General features: G+C 43.2%; 1 protein-coding gene across 3 annotated transcripts in view; it reads left to right on the top strand.

Moving 5' to 3' along the window:
- The first annotated feature begins 11,010 nt into the window (after positions 1–11,010).
- The window catches only part of SHROOM4 (shroom family member 4), a 234,895-nt gene continuing 229,669 nt past the window's right edge, over positions 11,011–16,236 (top strand). Inside the window, exon 1 of one of the 3 annotated variants that reach the window (XM_019717324.3) lies at positions 11,011–11,315. In XM_019717324.3, the coding sequence (XP_019572883.3) occupies positions 11,199–11,315 (117 nt within the window). In that variant the 5' untranslated portion in view covers positions 11,011–11,198. The remainder of the gene's footprint in view (positions 11,316–16,236) is intronic. The other 2 variants (XM_074323223.2, XM_019717326.3) reach the window with 2 other exon arrangements.

Here is a 16,236-nt window from a genome sequence, read left to right as displayed (position 1 = left end):
CACTTGCTAGCAAGAGGGTTTTGATTTATACAGGCATATATCTAGTTTTCTCTCTCTCTCTTTCTCTCTCTCTCTCTCTCTCTCTCTCTCTCTCTCTCTCTCTCTCTCTCTCTGCATAGACACACATACACTGGTATGTTGGTTAATTAGGGAACACTTCCTGGAAGAAGTGAGGCCTGAGCTAAATCTTAAAGTAAATCAAAGGAAAATGTACTATAAGCAGAGGTACAGCATGAGTAAAAGTATGGAGATAGGCTACACCACGAAATGGGGGAGTTGAGGGGGTGGGGATACTGTAAGTATTTTTATGTATTTAGAGTGTAAAGTGAGAGTCAGAGGAGGGGGAGACAAAGCTGGAGAGCAGGGTAGGGGCCAGTATGTGGAGCATCTGGAATGCCATGTTAAGAAGATGGCAATTTATATTCCTTATATGCCTTTTCTACAGCTCAGCCAAGTTTTTACATTTTTTTCTCCTATTGTTATTAGTTCTCCAGCAACATGTGCCAATAAACATCATCAAAGTAGAAAACTTTCTAGGTTGGAGTTTGGTCAATCTCAAGATCCTTTTTGGGTTCTGAATCACTAAAGGAGCCTCCTTGTGGTGTCTTAGTTGCTGGCTACTCTAGGTAAGGCAATCCTTATTTTCCATAAAGAACAACCAGCCCAAGGGAAAAGACAATTACAATAAAATATGATCAGGGCCACAATGAAGGTGACAATGAGAACATCAAGAAAAACGATCTTAGAAGTATCAAGGAAGGTTTCTTCTACAGGTATGACCTTTGAACTGACTTGAAGAAAGTGTAGCGATTTGGCAGATGGACAGGATGAAGTGGAGGGCATTCCAGGTAGGACGAAAAGTTTGTAAAATGGCCTAGAGGTACAAGAGAACAGGTTGTGCTTGGAGTAACTGCCCATAATTTGGAACTTCTGGAGATCCAAGTGTTTGGCGGATGGGGTAGGAGAGGGTTGGAGGTGGCTTGGGTACTGCTAAAGTACTGCTAAGTAGGCAGGAGCTACATAATAAGGATCTTAGTCAAGTGACTTAGATTTTATTCAATAAACAATGGGGAAACACTGGGAAAAAATTGAACACAGGAGTGACATGCAGTTTTGCTTTAGAAAGAGCTCCCTGGCTGTGAAACGCTGTAAAGTGAAGAATGGATTAGAAGCATCTGGGCAGAACTGCAGGCATCAAGGAAGTCCGGTTAGGAACCTAGTTGCTGTAGGTGTGAGACGATGATGAGAGAAGTGAATGGATTTGAGAGCTATTTTAGGACTAGAAATGGCAGAGCTTGGTGACTGAGTGGATGTCAGTGATGTGGGGGGAAAAAAGGAAGGCGTTAAGTATGATATCCAGGTTTTTGCAGTTTAATCTAAACAGTGAAAGAAAAAAAACACACTGTGTCATATATATATTAGAACATCAAGTAATTATCAGGTTCCTAACAGTTGTTTCAGAATTCAGGAACTTCTTTCTTTAGCAATCTGAGCTGCCAGACTCTCAAAGAAAGGAGCCAGGCATTCCCAAATTTGAATATAAGTCCTTATGTGTGGCTTTGTTCATGTACCTATATGGGTGAAGAGGTTTATATGTGTACACATGTAGGCACATGTACACATGCCTGGGACCACCTCCCTCAAAGAGAATATTTGGAGTAAGTAATCCTATTTGGAAGCCTATCTGACACTCCTGGACAAAGAGAGTTGTTTATTCTTTCCTCTTTGGGCTAGGTCATTCTAGATTCAAGGCAAAGAAAAACGATTTCCTCTCTAGCCAATATTTCACAGATGGGGGTCATTTCTACTTAGTCGAGAGTAAAATTAAACTATCAAACAAAGAAAAGAGGGATATCTATATCTATATTTTTGACTATCAGGTGTGTACTTCTCCAGAGCCTCATCAAAATTGTACTGGGGTCTTTGTTTTGCTGAAACGTCCATTGAATTGGTGCACATTCTCTGCAAAATGATGGAAACTTTTTGAAAGTAAAAGGGCTGGGTTTTGTGTATATGTGCATGTGTGATTTTTCTTTCTTTCTGTGGCTAGAGGAGTTGAGGTAAGAGCATAATATGTACCAAAAATTTACTTTATTAATAACCAAGGAGTAATGAATGGCTCACAGAAAACAGCATTTGAGAAGTAGAACAGATTGGCTAACACACACACATATGCGTGCGCACGCGCGCGCGCGCGCACACACACACACACACACACACACACACAGCACGAGATACACTTGTCCAAGCTGGGTACAAGAAGAGGTCATCTTCAAGCCCACATATTGGATATGAGCATTTCATCTGATTTTCACACCCTTGATATGAAGGAGTGAATCCCTCGCAGAAAGGAAACTCCTCTAGAGCAATGGCAAACATTCATCATGGCCCAGTTGAACCTGTACCAGATGACTGATTGCCCCAAGGGCAAATTGAGGGTTTCCAATTGGGCCGATATTAATGTAAGCTTAGAACACAAACAAACCAACTCCTGCTCCAACAGGCCTTCCCAGAGAGCAGCAGCCACCACAGATGGCAACCTCTGACAAACACACACACACACACACACACACACACACACACACACAAATACATATATGAAAGCTGTCTAGATTTGCCAGCTCAAGAAGGGTGAAGAGGCTCTAAATCTATAGTCTCAAACACAATACCAAGCCAAGAGCCTGAGATTCCATGAGACAATTGGTATTTTTCTGAGTGCATAAAAGAATAGGATGACCTAAATGGGATACCTTGGCAATAGAAGGATTCTTTATAAAGTTACCCAAAGAGAAGCTGAAACTTCATCTTTCTCCAGCAGCATGTATTTAAAGGATTTATTTAACAAAAATAGTACATAGCTATAGTATTTTGTATACTAATGTTATACTAGTTTTAACTCAAAAGAAACAGGTCTCAACCATGTCTTTCCCTAGGCCTAGGCAAAATTCCCCAGAAATCAGGCTCTTTAGTAGTACAGTCTACTTAGAGTTGTCTTCTGCTGTACCCGGCCCCCCACCATACACACCCTTAGATGTATAACTAGGTGGGAGGGAGGAGCTTGCTATTATTTTTCACGTAATCTCTATATGAATAATACCTGGAACATTACACACTTTTCCTTCTCCACTGATACTTATCATTGCCCCAGATCTCTCTGTGAGAAACATCCAGAAGAGCCAGCATAATTGTTGGGCAGGGTGGGGATAAATGGGATAAACAGGGAAGGAGAGAAACAGGGGCCCTAGAAATCCAAATAGAATAGTCTAATAGATCCAATTGATGAGATTAAAAATGAATACCTTTTGATATTATTTATAACAAAATCTGTTTCATTAAAAAAAATGCTTTGGGTTCCCTTTTGCCTATAAGTCAACTGGCCCAGGAATATTCTGGGCTCAGCAACACTTGATTTTCCAAAGAAGCATGAAAGAATGATTAGTAAAGCAATGAATCTGTTCAGCCTATGGTTTCACCTGTAAAATGGTGACTCTAATTCTGATTCTTACCTTATTTTTCCAAGGGAGTGATGGAATTAAGGAGGTGACTTGATAAAATTAACTGAGTATCATAGAAGTATGTGCCATAGAACACTAGATAACAATCACAAAACACATGATAGATTTCTCTAATATGATAATTTATCTATGACAAATGAAAACTTTCCTAGTCTGTCAACAATCTGCAAACAATCTTTGAGCTAGCACAGAAAGGGTTTCTGAAATGATGACTATTAGCACACAGACAGGAAGGGGAAGTCTGTGGCTCCAGAATGGAAGGAAAGGGAAAGAAATCAACTTAAGCAGTCTTTTGAGGTAGAGCCTGCTTCTAGGGGAGAATGGCAAGAATCATTATAGTAACTATGGAAAGGAGGCCCTCAAAGCCAAGTTCAAGGAATATATCTTCATTCTCTCTTCCTCTCTCCCCCGCACATACCAAGATCAGTCCCCCTTGAGGACCACATGGAACTTGGACCTAACACCCACACATACTTCCTATTATATAGATGTACACACATAGATGCACCTAGGCAATCAGAGCTGCTTTCAGAAACAGGCTCTTACAGATATCCAGGACACAATATGGAAATGATAAGTGGACAGAGGACACACAAACTGTGTTGAAATGGGTTGGGAGATATATTTGCAGAGTAGTGGCAAATAATAACACCCTCCTCATCCACTCTCAAGTTCAGAACCAATGGAGAGACACAGGAAGCAGAGAGGCAGAGATGAAAAATATCTGTTTATTATTGTTAAAAGCTGGATTGGAGGGCAGAATATATATATAGATAGCCATAACAGGATTCCTAATACTTTCCCCATTTAGCTAGACTGAATTGCCAACTCACCCATGGGTAGAGAAAGAGGCCAAGAGATTTATTCTAACAGAAGTAGCCCCAAATGGAAACATGAAGACAACGGAATGGAGGACTCCAATCCTTTCCCTCCCCTACAAAAAAGGAGAATATGGCAGAGACATAATTAATAAAGTTATCACAGAATGCTTCTCCAAACCTCCCTACCTTGGAATCCTGGTTTTGCCACTTCCTGGATCAGTTTCCTCACTTGGAAAACACTTAATAATACCACTTTGCAGGGTCATTATAATCATTGCCAATAATGTATGGAAAGTGTCTTGCATAGTACCTAGCATTTAGCAATTGCTTTCTCCATCTAGGGCAAATTAAACTCACTGAATGAATAGTGTTAAACTTTCGGTTGAAACATTATTTCAGTAAATATGTAAGCTTTTTAAAAAAACAAATGTTATTTCCATATTACCCAAAGTGATCTATAGACTCAGTGCGATCCCTATCAAAATTCCAATGACATTTTTCACAGAAATAAAAAAAAATCCTAAAATTCACATGAAACCACAAAAAACCCCAAGTAGCCAAAGCAATCTTGCAAAAGAACCGAGATAGAAGCATTATACTTCCTGATTTCAAACTACATTACATTGGTCTTGGTAATGATTTTTTGGATACGACATCAAAAGTATAGGCAACAAAGGCAAAAATGAGTAAGTGGGACTACATTAAACTAAAAAGCTTTTGCACAGCAGAAAAAAAAATCAACAAAATGAAAAAGCAAAGGCAACCTAGAGGATGGGAGAAAATATTTGCAAATCATATATCTGATAAGGGTTTAATATTTTTTTAAAAAGCAAATAACTTGGTTAAAAAGTGGGCAAAGGATTTGAACAGGCATTTTTCCCAAAGAACATATACAAATGTCCAACAGGTTTATGAAAAGATGTTTAGCATCAGAAATCCTCAGGGAAATGCAATGCATATCACATCATACCTGTTAGAATGACCTTAAAAACAAACAAACCAGAAATCCATATTAACACATGTTGGCAAGGAAGTTGAAAAATTGGAATCCTTGTGCACTGTAGGTGGTAACATAAAATAGTGCAGTTAGTATGAAAAACTATTGAGGTATTAAAAAAATTAAAAATAGAACTATCATATAATCCAGCAATCACACATCTGGGTATTTATCCGAAAGAATTTAAATCAGGATCTAGAAGAGATATTTGTACTCCTGTGTTCATTGCAACCTTATTCACAGTAACCAAGAGGTGGAAACATCAAGCCCATTGACCAATGAATGAATAGAGGAAATATGGTATATATGTACACAATGGAATATTATTTAGCCTGTAAAAAAGAAGGAAATACTTTCCTATGCTTCATCATGGATGAACCTTGAGAACATAATGCTAAGTAGAATAAGCCAGTCACAAAAGGACAAATACTGCATGATTCTACTTACATGGAGTCTTTTTAAATGGTTAAATTTATAGAAGCAGGAAGTACAATGGTGGTTGCCAGGGGCTGGGGAGAGGTGAAAATGGGTATTGATATTCAGGGGGTATAAAGTTTTAGTTATACAAGATGGAAAAAGTTCTGGAGATCCTCTAGACCACATTGTGCATATAGTTAACAATACTATACTGTACACTTAAAAGCTTGTTGAGAGTAGATTTTGTGTGGTGTGCTTTTTACCAAATAGAAAAAAAAAACTTATCTTTTACTCAAGTAAGGATTCTAAAGTTAGAGTCTATAAGCCCAAACTGTATATAACATTGGGTCATCATGTGAGGCCTCCTAGGGGAGAGAGTGTGTAGCTTTCACTAGAATCTCAATAGAGTACTTAATTCAGAGAAGAGCTAGAGGCACGGCTGTGAGGAGTAGTGTATTCAAATTTCAGTTTACAAAAGGTCCATATAAGGAAATTTTTTTAAAAGTTCAGAGAAGAACTGATATTTTGGTTTTCCTCCCCAGAAGGTAAACTGATCAATGTATTTCTAATGAATAAAATACTCTTTGTGAGGCTTTTTTTTAAATGAGGTAGAAGTAAACAATCTGTTTTTTTTTTTTTTCATAATGATTAGATATTTATATAATTTACGAAGTGATCCCCCCGATCAGTCTAGTACCCACTTGGCACTATATATAATGTATGATATATAATATATTATATATTGTGATATATAATATATTACATATATTACAATATTATTGACTATATTTTCTATGCTGTATCTTACATCCCTGTGACTATTTTGTAACTACCTGAATAGACATTTCTCTAAAGAGGACATACAGATGGCCAATAGGCATATGAAACGATGCTCAACATTACTAATCATCAGAGAAATGCAAATAAAAACCACAATGAGATACCACCTCACCCCAGTTAGAATGGCCATCATTAATAAAACAACAAACAACAAGTGCTGGTGAGGATGTGGAGAAAAGGGAACCCTCGTGCACTGTTGGTGGGATTGCAAATTGGTGCAGCCACTATGGAGAACAGTATGGAGGTTCTTCAAACATTTAAAAATAGAACTACCTTATGACCCAGCAATTCCACTTCTGGGTATTTATCTGAAGAAATCATAAATAACCTGTTTTTAATTTCTCTCTCCCTGTTTCTGCCGATTGGCCTTTTGCCCACCTCCTCTGTCTGCTACTTTTTAAATTCTTCTTGACTTTTAAATATTAGCATAATCTAAGATTCCATCTAAATACCCATTTTCATATAATTCTGCTATCCCTGGGTGAGATTATCCACTCAAAATGGCTTCAACTATAAGCCAAATGCATTTTATCAATCACCACCCTTCTCTTAACAAGCAGTTTCTTATTTCCTTTCTTTTCTTTTCTCTTTTCTCTTTTCTTTTCTTTTCTTTTCTTTTCTTTTCTTTTCTTTTCTTTTCTCTTTTCTTTCCTTTCCTTTCCTTTCCTTTCCTTTCCTTTCCTTTTCTTTCCTTTTTCTTTTTTTTAAAATTATACCCCAGGTATATTGCTGAGATTTTCTGTATTTGAGGGTAAGGGGGGCGGGGGGTGGGGGGTGGGAGATGAGGGTAAGGGGGATCGAATATATGGTGATGGAAGGAGAACTGACTCTGGGTGATGAACACACAATGGGATTTATAGATGAGGTAATACAGAATTGTACACCTGAAATCTATGTAATTTTACTAACAGTTGTCACCCCAATAAATTTAATAAAATACAATTTAAAAAAATTTTTATTGGGGAATATTGGGGAACAGTGTGTTTTTCCAGGACCCATCAGCTCCATGTCAAGTTGTTGTTTTCAATCTAGTTGTGGGGGGCACAGCTCAGCTCCAAGCTGAAGCCATTGTCTTCAATCTAGTTTTGGAAGGCACAGCTCACTGGCCCATGTGGGAATCGAACCAGCGACCTTGGTGTTATGAGCATTGCACTCTAACCACTGAGCCAACCGGCTGCCCTCAATTTCCTATTTCTACCTGCCTATTGGACTTTCGACCTGTTTCAGTACTGGCAATTTCACATAGTTTAGGTGAATTCATTATCTGTTTGTTGGTCGCACTGTGTGTGTGTACACACACACACACACACACACACACACACACACACACAGAAGTACACTCCTACACTCTTCCTCACTGCTTTATTTTTACCTGGTTCATCTCCATCACCAAGCCTTTGTTTGCACATATACTATGTTTAGCCACTTGCCAGGAAGTAGTCACAGAATTTGCATACTGTAGAGGAATTTTAAAAATCAAGTAGCCACTAAACTATTGTCTGTCTCTATGAGTTTTTGTTTCTTCATTTGTCTTGTTCTTTTGTTGTTTTCAGTTTTATATACCACATATCAGTGAAATTCTATGGTTCTCGACTTTTTCTGTCTGACTTATTTCGCTCAGCATAGTAATCTCAAGATCCATCCATATTGTCACAAATGGTACTATTTCATCTTTTCTTATGGCAGAATAGTAGTCCATTGTGTATATATACCACAACTTTTTTATCCATTCATCTATCGAAGGACACTTATATGGTGATGGAAAGAGAACTGACTCTGGGTGGTGAACACACAATGGGATTTATAGATGATGTAATACAGAATTGTACACCTGAAATCTATGTGATTTTACTAACAATTGTCACCCCAATAAATTTAAAAAAATAAATTATTAAAAAAAAAGAAAAGACGAAAAAGGAAATCAAATAGCTCACTCCCTTCTATTTACAGAAAGGAGGATTGATCTGCTGAATATCACAGCAATTCAATGGCAGAGCCAGCTTAGGATCCAGGCACCTCAAGTCCTACCCAGTACTCTTTCCACTACATAATCGTGTTCCCACTAACTTTACTTTTGGGAAAGAATGAGATCCCTGCTACTAGCAGTGATTTTTATCCATTAACAAGCAACATTATCTATCCATCCGATATTCAGAATGTCTACTTATGTGCTGTTTGCACCAGGGCTAGGTAATTTATGTTCTTCTGCTGTAATGATGAAAAGGATAAACGGATGAGTGCAACAAGACATCAGTATGAAGTAAGTCTTGGAATGAAAATAGATTGGTTAAAGGCTAGCTCAGGGTTTGCTTTCAGAATAAGGTTGTGAGGATTTTTACTTTTCCTTATCAAAGTGTTTTCATATGTATTATTTCATTTTAGTCTTCAACATGCCTGGAAGGTAGGTAGACCAGGGCTATTAGCTGAAGTTTACAGGTGAAGAAAACGAGACTGGAAACAGTTCAGTGATGTGCCTAAGGTGAATTATCTAGTTAGTGACAAGGCCAAGGCTCACATGTGTGTCTCCTGCTTCTAAATCTCTTTCCTCCAGTCTACACACAGAATTCTAGTAGAGAATGAGTGATACCTACATATCCTGTGAACTGAACTTTACAGATTTTAATATGCTGAGACTGAAACTTGCTGAGTTCTACCAAGTAACACTCATGGAGATAGGAGTCTTATCCCGAAAAGGAAAAACAAAAACAAACAAAGCTAAGTTTCAAGATGCGAAAGAGCAAATGAATGTTATGTCATAGGTTGATGCACAGTTAAGAACCAACAAACTGAGATACCATTTGCTCAAACGTTCTGCTTTCTAGTAGGGGTGAATGCAAAATAAAAATGAACATGATCAAAATGATTTTTGCAGGTCTAAAAGTCTAAAAGATTGAAGGTGGTTTCCAATTTGAATCATCTCTAAGGACTTTAAAAAGATGGGTGATAGACACCCAAACTGAAGTTTTATTAAAGAAAAGTCAGATCAGCATATCATGCAGACAGTCCAGAAGGCTGAGAAGAAAGGATTAGGGAAGGGAGGGAGAGAAGCCTGTGAGAGACGTTGTAGTGACTTGCTGGGGCACAGGGCAGGCCGAAGTGTGTTGAGAGGTAGTGACATGTGAAGAAATGGAAGCAGAGAGTGGAAACGTCTGCAGAAGGCTGACTGTGGAAGGAAGGGTGCCACAGTATGTTCCTTGGCAATGAGGAAGAAGTTTCAAAAGAAGAGGGCAAGACTCTGGACAGGTGAGAGAAAGTGGGAGTATCCTGTTGAGTCAAAACTGAGTTGTCACAACATTTTTTTGCTAGTGTGAGGCCCACTGAAAACACTACCTGCCTGTGGCTCCAGAGAGGACATCTCAGAGAAGGATAGTAACTTGCTCAGGTCAAGACTGAGAAACCAACATAAGATTTAGTAACAAATTCACTTTTGGTGACTATTACTCTGTGTGTGTGTGTGTGTGTGTGTGCCCGCACGCGCACACACACACGCACGTGCGTGCATGTACGCGCTTTGGTCTATTCCAAAAGCCCAGCTCAGAAACTACAGCCTCAAGCATGGACAGATGAGCAGAGATGTTCTGGGCCCTGCCTAAAAGCTGATTCTTCCAAAAGGCACAACATTGTTAATTGGCCAGCTTTTCAATGGATGCTCTTTCCTGTAGGTTTGTTTGGGAGTGGAAACAATACTGCTAGTCATAAAGTTTGCTGATTCCTGGCTTGGTCATCTCAGTGGGGCAAGTGCAAGGCCGTGCCAGGAACTCCAGATGACTTGAACATACACAAGTACTGTGCTACCCATAGACGCCAGCGCTGAGCCAGGGTGCGTCTAAGCCTGGGCAGGGGGCATCCTCAAAGTGCTTCTTTATTTAAACTATGCTCCGGGGCAATGTTTCATAATGACCCCACACACCTAGAGCATAAGCACAGAGCAGCCTACACACACAGCTCCACTGTGTTCGCTGGCCTGCTTGCTTTACTTTCCATCCCTCTAGGCAAGGTCCACAAATTAGCAGCCTTGTAACCCTCCCAGGACCCGGTTCTTGGGACCTTCGGAAGAAAAAGGCAGTCAGAGAAACATGAATGCGCTAATCGGGAAACCAGCGTTTCAGCCCACTCGGCCACGCGGGCCATCCACTCTAACGACTTTCACCTCTCCTCGCCTCGGCTGGCTGGAGGGGCGGGGAACCCGGCAGTAAAGAGGAGGACCAAAGTGGGGGCCTGCTTGAATGAAACAATGTAACAATTGATGTGAGGCCTCGCCTCGCTCCCACTCCCCAGCGATCCTATAGGCGAGGTCCCAGTGACTGCCCCTCCTCATTGCTCCGTTTTCTTGTCCATTACGCGCTATCCCTCCGCCTCTCCTTCTTTCTTTTCTTTTCTTTTTTTTCCGTTCTCCTTCACCCCCCCTCTTTCCCCCTTTCTCCAGCTCCGTGTCATTTCCTCCTTGCGCTCGCTCGCGGCCCGAGCGTCTCCAGCCGGGAGAGTAGGCGGAGCAGGGCGGTGCGGGGTGGCGTAGCGCTGGAGGGCGATGGTGGCGGAGCTGCTGGGGGCGGAGGCAACGTAGCCCCCGCGGAAAAGGAGCCCCGCGGCGCCTGAGCCGAGCGGAGGATGGAGAACCGGCCTGGGTCCTTCCAGTACGTCCCTGTGCAGTTGCAAGGGGGGGCGCCCTGGGGCTTCACCCTTAAGGGGGGTCTGGAACACTGCGAACCGCTCACGGTGTCGAAGGTAAGAACTGGCTGGCGGCTCTGTCCCAGCGGTGCCCAACTTTGAATGGGCAAACGGGTGTGCAGGCTGCCGTGGGACGGGGCCCTCAGACCAACTTTGAAACTTGGCCCGGACTGGGGGTGAAAGCCCCCCTGTGGCGCATTAGCAGCACGGAGGGCTCTTGCCACCAGCCCAGTCAGAGACACCCCTTAAGGGTGGTGGGAGCACGGATGAGAGCAAGGCTGGCCCCGGGCTAGAGTCCTGTGCGCAGACACACTCGGGAGGCTCTGGGGGCAACTTTTGCTCCCCCACGTCGGGGCGGCTGCTCCCCTCTGTTTGACTGGAGGAAGTGGTGGCTGGTGGGGGTTTCTTCTTAGAAGTTCCCGCGCCCCTGCCGGACAGTGAGGGGTGAAGGGACAGCCAAGGCGGCTTGGCAGCTTTCTCAGCAGCGTTGGCCTTCCGTCGACCGGCGGGCAGTCCCGCCGGGGCAGGTTGCAGGGCGAGGGTCTGGTGTGGGAACGGAGATGAGGCATTGGTGGCTTTCGTCAACCTCACTTCCCACGGCCGGACGCGCGCACATCCATTCAGCTGGCGGGGCGTTGCTGCTGCCGCTTCGGTTCGGCCTTTCCCTCCCTCCCGAGTCCTGTCCCAGCGCCGGCGAGATTTCCTGCACGTTGAGAAGTGTGGAGGAAACTTTGCGCCATGGAGCGCAGCTGTGCTGGAGCTGCCGCCGCCGCCGCCGCCGCCACCGCTGCCGCCGCCGCCGCCGCCGCCACCACCGCCGCCGCCGCCGCCGCCGCCGCCGCCACCGCCAGGGTTTGTTTGTTTTAGGAGGCTGTGATCTGCTGGAAGCCAAGTTGCAGCTGAGGACCTGGGAGAGGAGCTCTCCTAAGTGCCCCAGGCGATCACAGTATCCCCAAGGCGAGCCATCCCTGGTAGGGGTGAGGATGGGGGGCGCTGGGGCTGTTACTTGGAAGAGAGATTTGTAGGACGACACACCTTGAGGCGCCAGATTCCCAAGTAAATGAACCTCATGTACGTTATCCCATTTTTTTGTTTTTGTTTTTCTTAAATGCTCACATCTGAAAAGCCCTTCCAACCCGTTCAAGTTGCAGTTGGGGTTGTAGATGTGGGTTCGGGCTGGAGATAGAAAGATGTGGCTTCTCAGTAGGGAACAAATGTCACTTTTTCTTTGGCTTTTTAACGTTGGTGACGTCTCAGCGGGGGTTAGTGAATGCCGGTCCCCCCCGCCCCCCCCCCCCCCCCCGCCCAGGAACCTGTGCTGCTTTTCAACTTACATTGGAGCTGCTGGTTTACTTGTAGTGTAGGGGTCGTTCAGACCTTGGGGCCCACACCATTAGCAACCCTGGGGTGTTGTCATGGGATGTACCCATCAGCTTGAGCTGTCTGAGGTATGCTGAGGCGAAATTTTGAGGAGCTGTCAGGGAAACCTAGGATCTTTATCCTCCCCAAACACCAGTCACCAGCCCAGATCTTCATCAAGCACCCTCTTCTCCCATATTAGTCATGTATTTCTAACCAGCCTGAGATGCCTTTGTCACCCACTGTCATACCCCCTCTTAAGGTACTCCACCAGTATTCTCTGGAGGGAGTAATAAGCCTTCCTTCCTTTCTTTCTTCCCTCCCTCCTTCCTTCCTTCCTTCCTTTAAAAAAACAACAACAACAAAACACTCTCAAACAACCCTTTTGGAGAGGGTAATCCTGGCCTTCAGGAATTTCTCCTAATCAAACTCCTCCTCTCTCCCCTTTTTTCCACCAAGGTCACAACTGGCTATGCAGCCCTCCATGGTCTGGCAGTTCCTCCCTTTTCTTTTTCTGCTTATACCATCCACAGAATTTCCACAGTCTGCCTAAACAACCTGCCTTGGAGTGGTCATTTTTCACCTCTGCCCAAGGCTGACCAATCCTGAGAGGCACCAGAGAGAGTGTTTGCTACTGTGGTGCTAGATTGTTTTGTGAGCCATCACTAGCATGGCAGGGGGTGTTACTAAGTATGGGGCAGCCAGCAATTTGTGGTCTGGCTGGGGGATTATTTGAGGGTAGATGAGGGTTTCCTTGGCCAAGCTGCTGAGGAAGTGACTCGTGTGTTGAGAGGCAGGGTGCCTTTTAATGATTCCCTTTCCATTGAATGTAAAGTTGACCTCTATTATATGAACGCTCATTATTACACACATTTGGAGATGCATGGGGTAAAATCATTTCTCCCATCCCTCCTAAATAGCCTGGCTCCTTACAGTAAAAACGAGTTTTATATAACTTGGTTAGCCCCAACATTATATAAAGGGGCCATAGTATTTTTTAAGTGCAGTGCTTTGCCTGTATTTTTTCTTTGCCAAGACACTCTGTGGCACATTTCATTAATCCTTTTTTTTTTTCCATTTTTCTACCTTAGTTTTGTTTTCCCTTATGCTTCAGGACAATACAGCTTTCTTCTTGAAAATAGCCTCAGTCTGTACACACTGGCGCGGATGGGGTAGAAAGGTGTAGAAAGAGAATTGCATTGGCAGGTGAAAACTTGGATTCAAATCCTTGCTCTGCCACTCAGTAGCTCTGGGATCCTGCAAAAATCACTTGCTCGCCGTGGGCTTAGGTGTCCACATGTCCACAATGAGGTTTAAGTGGGTGGTCTTTAAATAAGATTATGATGGTCTAGTAGTCAATCCTTTATGCTAGCTTTGACCCTTTTCTCCTCAGAAGGGTTGAGGACTAAGGAAGAAGACAATGCTTTGTTCCATTTGCGTACAGGGTTACTGTTTATAATGTGTTTCACATCCCTTATTTCATTAGCGTCTTACAGCCACCGTCTGAGGCAGGCAGGGAAGGTTATGGAGAAACTGATAGAAAAACTGGCTGTGACTCACTGAGTGACTTGCCTAAGTCTGTCATACAGTGAGTCAGTGGTAGGCTCCAAGTCTATCATATTTTCTACTACTTGGAGAGTTTCTTGATACTTCTGGTAGTACTGCCGTTTGTAAAGGTGCATGGGTCAATAATCTTCAGGGATGTATCTAGTCTTGGCAGGTTCCCACCCCAGTGATTCTTTCCATGCCAGCCTATGGTTCCACAGTAGGTGAGGATTGGGTTGCAGACATTCCCTGATGGAGTCTAAACTCAGGGAGTAGGAGAGGACTATTTTGGTGACTCCAAATCACTTGTGATGATCTCAGGTCAGGCAGAGACGGAGGTAAGGTTCAAGAACCATAGTGGGAAATGGAGAACCTCCGTGAGTGTTATGGGAAGATAAACAAACAGGATTTGGAGATGGCCTGTGTAAAAGGTGGAGGCATCTTGGGAGTGGACAAATTTGAGAAAAGGTGATTAGTGGGAAAAGAGTGCATGGAGTGTGAAAGTCTACCTTATATTTGTCATGGGAGAAGCTTTGGACCAGGAAATGATCATGTTGGGGAAGTCACTGATTTCTATCAGCTCCTGTGATTTCCCTGAATGTGGGGAATTTAGCTGCCCAAGTTATGGAGACTGGTACAGTCTTCTCCTGACAATCAGATGACAAAGAAAGAGGAAATGTTAAAAAAAAAAAAAGCTACTGTTCATTATCCCAAATGTTACGGGATGGTTTATAATTTCCCCATACACTGTGGTGTTCCCAAAGAAACATGATCCACAAGGGAATTGGGCGCATGACCTTGGTGTTATTGTTTTGGTTAGTGTCTTATACACCTCATCGACCCAGGGCGGCTGTCTGGATGAAGTGGGGATTCTCTTCTAATCAGCTATGTCTATTTTGCTATCTTCGGGTCCCCCTCTACAGTATAGACAGCCATCTATGTACTTGGCTCCCTGTACTGGAAAAGATCCTCTTTGGGGATGGGTGACCTTTCCAAGGTTCTGGCACTAATGATTCTGCATCAAATAGGACCTCTGAAAGGCCTCAGAGAGTCACATTATATCCCCCCCTCTTTGAGAGAGAGAGAGAGAGAGAGAGAGAGAGAGAGAGAGAGAGAGAGAGAGAGAGAGACTCTGAGCTATAGAGTCAGGTTCCTATACTCATTTTGTTATTGGAAATGTGCACTGAGGTTGGCAGAGGGTGGAGACAAGAAAGGGTGGAGACCAGTGTGGGGGATGCAGGAAAAGGAGAAGGAGGAAAATTGGGTGGGAGGATAAGACAGGGCAGAAGACAGGCTTACCCCCTACATATTTGCACTTTCCCTGGTCTGTTTTTGGTGGCAGTCTCCGTCTGGCACAGTGAAGGAAGTAGGAGCTATAGTTACTGCCCTGTGACAAAGTAGGGGGGTGGGGGTGTAGCAAGGAGGAGAAAGAAGCTTCACATCCTCTACTTACTGCGCACTGATGTCACTATATCATGTCATCTTCTCTAGACCCAAGTTTCTATTGGCAAAGTGGGGTTAGGCATACCTGCCCAGTCTTTGTCATCAAAGATGATATGAGAATGAATTGGGCAAACTCGAATATTGTTTGCTGTCCTTAGCCTAGGAAAATGGCAGGGCATGTTCTTTAAGTTGTTTTTAGACTTCCCCCACCCACAGTGATCTTGTTTCTAGAAGAAGCACACAAAGAGGCAGTTGAGATTTCAAGAGGACATGGGTAAAGTCAGATTGACACTCTCTTCTGGCTGGCAGTAAATTTGGCTGTAAGTTTGGGTGCACAGGTTGTATTATATGAGAAACGATAGTTCCTGTGAAACATTTTCGGCTGTGTTACAGGCTGGACTCACCCCCAGACCAGGGCTTGGCATTCATGAAGGAAACTTCATGGGGTGTGCTTCTTGGGAACTTAGTCCAACCTGGTTTCTTACATGAATCCTCTCATCATCTCTGCCTCTAGAATCAGCAAAGATGTCTACTGCTTCAGTTCCCCAACTGCTATCCTCTCCCAGAAAGTGGAAGGCCTTTGGGAACATGAGGTAGGAATTAAGGGAGGCAGAGCAAGAAAGGCAGGTGG

The sequence above is a fragment of the Rhinolophus sinicus genome, chromosome 18, assembly GCF_057876585.1.
Source record: "Rhinolophus sinicus isolate RSI-liver-muscle chromosome 18, RSI-T2T, whole genome shotgun sequence".
Classification (NCBI taxonomy): Eukaryota; Metazoa; Chordata; class Mammalia; order Chiroptera; family Rhinolophidae; genus Rhinolophus; species Rhinolophus sinicus.
Note: the sequence above shows the minus strand (reverse complement) of the source record. Positions and strands in the feature narration are given on the sequence as shown.